Below are 7,035 nucleotides of genomic sequence, written 5' to 3'. Positions count from 1 at the left end.
CCTCAAAGAATAGTGTAAGCCCATCCGTCAAACAGACATATTTTGAGACCACAAGAAAATAAAATTTCATTTTCTTCTGTAATTATTTTTTAAACTGGGAGAAAATGTTATTATCATCTCATTAAGAACAGGGTCACTTACATATTTAAAATATATTTTATTCCCATTATGAACAACAATGAGGGGAGAGATTCACATCTGAATGTTGACTGAAAGCAAAATAGAAGAGGAAGAAGTGTGTGCAATCTTGCCCATACAAGCAAGGAGATACGAGGGAAATGAGGTGCAGTAGGAAAGTGATCAAAAGTGAGGGATTTTGATTTCTGGGGGGAAAAAATATATATTTATATAATATATAATATATGTATATAAAACAGAATACACGGGCAATGGGTTACTTTTTAACTGTTTAGTGGGCACCCTTCTGGGATTTAACCCTTGAATGAGTCATAGAATACCAGAGCAGGTCCCCGAGAGCCAAGCAACTCTATTTCTCCTGAAATAGAGACCAGAAACATAACTCTTCTCCAGGTGTAAGGAGGATGCCTTTGTTGCTTGTGGGGTGGATGGTTGAATAACTGAAAGCCATTACTAGACCTAAACCATTCAGTTGATTAGTGGTCGCATTAGAATCACAAAGGTTTTACAAAGTTAGGGTTTCACTAAGTCCGATTTACACCCTCTTTGTAGCCTGACTCCACTGAAAACCGAAGAGAGGAATGCGTAATTCAATTTCTAATTGCCACACTGGAGAATATGAAGAATTACAACTGTTCAGAGGAGATGATAGTACGCGGGCAGAGCAGTTTTATTAGGTGGAGTGAAACCAGTGAAATGAGCACAGAACCGAAGGTGAATTTCGAGTTGTAAGTGGGCGTGTCTACTTCGGGAGGAGAGTGAAAGCTAAATAGAATTGAAGGGCTAAGGGAAGGAGGGAGAACTGAAATAATCGCAGACCGTGGGTGTGGTGGGTGGGAAAAGCGGCGCCAGGACCTCAAAGCCGCAGAACGCGGGCGGGCGGGCGAGCTCGCGTAGATGCTGGGCGCCCGGCGGGAAGTGGGAGCGCGGGCGGGCACTACAAGTCCCAGAAGCCCCGGGCTCCGAGCCGCGCGGCGCCGCGCAACGCCCGCCGGGAGCCGGCTGCAGCCGCCAAGATGTCGCAGACTAAGAAGAGAAAGCTTGAGTCGGGGGGCGGCGGCGAAGGAGGGGTGGGAACTGAAGAGGAAGATGGCGGGGAGCTGGAGGCGGCTGTGCCGCGACCCCGGAGGACTAAGCGCGAGCGGGACCAGCTGTACTACGAGTGCTACTCAGACGTGTCGGTCCACGAGGAGATGATCGCCGACCGCGTACGCACTGATGCCTACCGCCTGGGCATCCTGCGGAACTGGGCAGCGCTGCGAGGCAAGACCGTGCTGGACGTTGGCGCAGGCACCGGCATTTTGAGCATCTTCTGTGCCCAGGCCGGTGCCCGGCGCGTATATGCGGTGGAAGCCAGCGCCATTTGGCAACAGGCCCGGGAGGTAGTGCGGCTCAACGGGCTGGAGGACCGGGTGCACGTCCTGCCGGGCCCGGTGGAGACGGTGGAGTTGCCAGAGCAGGTGGATGCCATCGTGAGCGAGTGGATGGGCTATGGACTTCTGCACGAGTCCATGCTGAGTTCTGTGCTCCATGCGCGGACCAAATGGCTGAAAGAGGGCGGTATTCTCCTGCCGGCTTCCGCTGAGCTCTTCGTAGCCCCCATCAGCGACCAGATGCTGGAGTGGCGCCTAGGCTTTTGGAGCCAGGTGAAGCAGCACTATGGCGTGGACATGAGCTGCCTAGAGAGCTTTGCCACACGCTGCCTCATGAGCCACTCGGAGATCGTGGTGCAGGGTCTGTCCGGCGAGGACGTGCTGGCCCGGCCTCAGCGCTTTGCTCAGCTCGAGCTGGCCCGCGCCGGTCTGGAGCAGGAGCTGGAGGCCGGGGTGGGCGGGCGCTTCCGCTGCAGCTGTTATGGCTCAGCGCCCATGCATGGCTTTGCCATCTGGTTCCAGGTGACCTTCCCTGGAGGAGATTCGGAGAAACCCCTGGTGCTGTCCACCTCGCCTTTTCACCCGGCCACGCACTGGAAGCAGGCGCTCCTCTACCTAAACGAACCGGTGCAAGTGGAGCAAGACACGGACGTTTCTGGAGAGATCACGCTGCTGCCCTCCCGGGACAACCCTCGTCGCCTGCGAGTTCTGCTGCGCTACAAAGTGGGGGACCAGGAGGAAAAGACCAAAGACTTTGCCATGGAGGACTGAGCGTTGCTTTTTTCTCCCAGCCACTTTCCAAGGCAGCCTGGCCTGTTTGGGAGAGGCATAGGGAGGTCGGAGAAGAGAGGGAGATCCCATGTGCAAGTAGGGGACAATCTCTCTTTTCCCTCATGGTTCTTGGGGAGGGAGATTGACTTCAGTCTCCGTTTGAGGAGATTCTTCTGGTAATGTTTATTTATAAAGTGATCTCCCCAACCATGGATACAGCGTGCTTATTGATGGGCTTTTAAGCCTTAAAAGCATGTGGTAACAAGCACTTGTATTTCTTTTGTTTCACAGGAAAAAAAAAAAAAAAAAAGGTAGTTGAAATATAAGTTTATGATGGGTCCATGTACAAACCAAACACCTCACACCTTATCTAAGTCTGTAGCTGGGAAGAAGGGTATAAGGGTTCAATCGACTCCAGAAATTTCCACTATGACTTAATCTTTCCAGAGCCATATTTTCTGTGTCTAAATTCCCTCCGTTCCTACATGCCTATGGGCTATGGTACTTGTTTCTCCTTTTCTAAATAAACCTCACAATGGTAATTAAGGGGAGGAGATGAGGAAGTAGTTTAAACAGCCCAGTTCTTACTACTTCTGTAGGGTGCTAAAGTTTATGAACACATGAAAATGGACTGTATGTAATTGTATAGCATACCTAAGAAATTCAAAAGATAACAGAAGAAAGTCTGAAAAACTTCGAAGCATGGATTTTTAAAATTCTTAATACTATTAAAACAACCAAGAAAATGTTTCATGTATGTTCCATAATATTGGAGTAATTATGAAACAGGCTAATAGAGAAGGTTTCTGAACCTAAACCCAGGCCTTATTCATTACCCTGGGTACATTATTTAAGCCCTCTAAATTAAGGAAAATACATTCCCAGCTAGAAAAGTGTCAGTTTAAACATGTGGAGGAATCATATGGCTTGGCCTATTTACATCTTGTGAAAGTTCCTTTCTTTTCTTTTTTTAACTTTTTTTAGATCAGCCAAATGTGAAAGTTGTGAATTTGGGAAAATGGCTTGTAATGAAGTGTGAGTCATGTTGTCAAATTCATTTCACTGATGTTTCCCTCCTTATCTCTGGCAAATAAAACATTGGCAGTCCCATTATTTTTATAGATGAAATACATTTTTTGTACTGTCTATGAGTTAATGCTTTTGCCTTTTTAATGTCAGTTCTTCAGTGTTAAACCCTTCAGAACATAGCTTCAGGGCAATTCAAACTTTTAATGGTATGGTTTTTGCATATTAGTAGCTTTTATATGCTAATAGAAAAAGTGGGAATGTTCTTAAGAACTCTAGCATTTTGTTTATTGTAAATTGTGCTTTCTGCTCTTTTATTCATTGCATATTAAAGTACTGAAGTTTAATTTGTTAAAATTTGATATTGTTAAATACACTATCCATTAAATACATCTATTTTGAAGGGAAGCATACATGCTTCAATCATCAATTTTACAAAATAATTCAATAGCAAGCAGTACAATTACAGTTGTCACCATTTTAATACCATTATTATAAGAGTGCTAGCTTGTAGAAAGCTAGGTTAAGTTTAAGTTATAGAGCTCATTTTGGAGTTATCTATATATTTAAAATCAAGCATTTACTTATTTAGAGTTTTAGTGTGTGATATGGTAGATTTCTAATGGTTTTGTTTGTTTAAACTTGTTATAACAATCTCTGTACTATGTGGCCAAGAGAAAGCATTCTTCAGAATTCCATATTTCACATGCATTATAGATTTCTCATTAACCCCAATATAAGCAAAGAAAAATCCTGTTAAAACTGGGAAACTAGGAGTGAAGGTAGATATGTCATAATTAATCAAAGTAAGTTTCAAAATTCATGTTAGTCTTTCTCAAAAGAAAAATGAATTATAAAAACAGGTATTCAAGAGACAGCATAGTATAGAGATTAAGAGATTGGACTGGGGAGCCAGACAGCCCATGCCTGCACCTAGGCTCCACTACTTTTTCCCTTGGACAAACTACTTAAACTCTTATTTTTTTCTTTAAGCCTCTCACATAACAAAAGGGAGATAACAATAGTACCTATTTCATAGAAATGTGAGGCTATAATGGTTAATTCAGGTAACTATATAGTGCCTGTTAAGTGAAAAGTTCTCAGTACCTTTTCGATCTTGTAATTACATGAAAGTCATGCAAATCTGGAGCTGTTAAATACATACAAAATTTGCTACAGAATAAATATTCAACATTTTGGTTTTTTTACAGGTATTGTGTGACAGTATCAGCATGGCTATACATGAAGAACAATGTATGACCCTGGACACCAAATGATCCAAAGGAAAACCAAGACCTTTGGAGTGAGGACACTTCCGGAAGGATACAAGTCTAATATGTATCAACATCCAGGCACTGTCCTTTCTTGTCTATATGGACTAGTACTGATTGCTTAGGGCCATTAGGGCCTCTGGCAGGAACTCCTGGGCCCAAAGAAAAACATGGTAAAGTTATACTTACTTCCCTCAAACAATTTATTTAGCCCTGTGAAATTTCCCAAATATTTTCATTAATTCAATGAATACATTCATTTCAATGAATATTTTATTGATTATTTTAAGTAACAGTTGTGTTAAACATTTAGGATACAAACCAATGGAACAAATTCTGCCTTCAGATACATGCCTTCATAAGCTAAACTATCAAGTATAATAAACAAGGGCTAAGGACTAGGTTGGTCTTGGTGTTAGGAAGGCACAGATATACACATATTGAAGGATTTGCATTAGATTGCATATCTGATACTTGACAGTTGAGCTCAAGTCTTTTCCTTACCTCAAAAATTCACTTTTTCATTATATTAATCCTGCATGCTTCAATGAAAAGCATTAAAGTACATACTTCTCAAGTAGGTAAAAACTGTTTTTATCTTTTATGAGTGGAAGAAAGGGAAAAGTCCTTAGCCCTCAAAAGTCTCACTGAAGATCTCTTAGGCCTTGAAGAACCACCCCCTTTAAGAATAGGATCTCAAGGTTTCACGAATACTAAGCACTCAAGGAACATCCCCAATGCCCATTCCTTATCAGCTAATCAAATGTGATATGTATTCTGAGGCCCCTAGAAAACTGAATCCTCAATACTGTCAGGCCATTTGTCCTTGAACCTTGGTACCAGAGAGCAGAGGATCAAGATGAGTTTGAAAGTGATGCTGAAAATGGGCAAGAACTCAAAAAGGTGAAAATGTGAAAAGCATTTCTAGCAAACAACTATCTAACATTTTGCTTATGACCAGCCCTTTTGTTATCTTCGTATTTCACACTACCCAATATCACAAAGGGATTGATCTTTAGGAGCACTTAATAACAAAGATTCCACTCACATTTGCATCTTTTGATGCATTGATTTATTTACCGATCCAATAAACCAACAATATAAGTTCTAAGATAAGTAAATCCTACTCAACTAAGATATGATAAGGAACATATAATTATCTGCATCAATAATTTGCATGCTTTGTTGAGCCTGGAAAGGTTCATTCAACTAAATCTTATCTCTGTTGAAACAAGGTTGAAAAGGCAGCAAAAGTATTGCTTATTTTATCAGATACATAATGAAATCCTCAGGAAAAAAATCCTCTCTAATATTAGTTTTGGAAATAAATCTATATCCTCTGAATAACTGGTTTGTTTTATAAAAGACGTATCATATTGGATAGGTGATCTTTCCACATCGGCTACTAGAAAGCTGAGCCAACATTATGCCTGACTTGTCCTTTTTTATTTTTTTAAGTCTTTGTATCTGGCTCCATTTCCATGCTCCAATTTTGCCCTGATTTTTCCTCTCACACGTGTAATAAAGAATATGTGTTTTGCTGGTATTTATATAACCTTATTTTTGTCTAAATCTTTTTGACCTTAAAATGTTTTCCTACTTTCTGGAATACCTACAAGGCGAGGAGGTTACAGAAAGAACCAGAGGACTAAAATATGTGCCCCCATAATTTGTGTGTCCCAAATTTTTCATTTGGTTAGAAAACTGATTTGATCCCATACTTTTAGCCAAGTTTACAGAATTTTACATTTTGTAGAATCAAAATTTCTGAGTATATGAAAACTCAAGACACATAGATAACCTTGAGGAAACCATGAATAAAGCTCTTTGATTAAATATTAAACACACTAGTAAGGAGAGTTAGAGGTTTCTAAACCTTTTTCAAACGTGTCAAAATAGTTACAGTGAAGATAAGGAAGAATATGGTGTAATTAGACTATGTGTCAAAATATTGTACATACTTGTAGGAAAAGACATTTGAAACAAAAATCTTGGACCTGATTAAATACTAAGAGGATTTTAATAAAAATTAGGACATGACCAATAACACTGAAATGGTGCTTCTTTGGTATCTTTGATAATTAAATTCATCATTATTGATAATAGTACTAGTAGTAGGGGAATACTGGTGATGATTTCAGTTGATTGAGTAGCTTTAAACACAGCAGACGTGTACAATAGAGGGAACTGCGGTGAGCAGGGAATGGAAATCCTCTTTCCAGTTTCCTCTTTCAAGTACAAGAAAAGAACAAAAAGAAGGAAGACCAGAAAGAAGGAAATGGTTTCTGTACTCTTAAAAATCTTTGCAGGCACTCCTTTAATGAAGTGAGATATGTGTTTGGGAAAAACCTTCACATTCTGCAAAATTGTTTGCTAAAAATAAAAAGTAATGAGAAACAGGATGGTTGAACCATCAAGACCTATAAAGCTTTGTAACTAAGTACTAACAACATGGT

General features: G+C 40.8%; 1 protein-coding gene across 1 annotated transcript; it reads left to right on the top strand.

The window, feature by feature from the left end:
• Positions 1-1,138: 1,138 nt before the first annotated feature.
• On the top strand, positions 1,139-6,737 carry Prmt6 (protein arginine methyltransferase 6). The gene is made up of 2 exons (XM_047554867.1): positions 1,139-2,378; positions 4,520-6,737. The coding sequence occupies exon 1, from the start codon at positions 1,155-1,157 to the stop codon at positions 2,280-2,282; it is 1,128 nt and encodes a 375-aa protein (XP_047410823.1). The 5' UTR covers positions 1,139-1,154; the 3' UTR covers positions 2,283-2,378; positions 4,520-6,737.
• Positions 6,738-7,035: the final 298 nt, after the last annotated feature.

The sequence above is a fragment of the Sciurus carolinensis genome, chromosome 1 (genome assembly GCF_902686445.1).
Source record: "Sciurus carolinensis chromosome 1, mSciCar1.2, whole genome shotgun sequence".
Classification (NCBI taxonomy): domain Eukaryota; kingdom Metazoa; phylum Chordata; class Mammalia; order Rodentia; family Sciuridae; genus Sciurus; species Sciurus carolinensis.
Note: the sequence above shows the minus strand (reverse complement) of the source record. Positions and strands in the feature narration are given on the sequence as shown.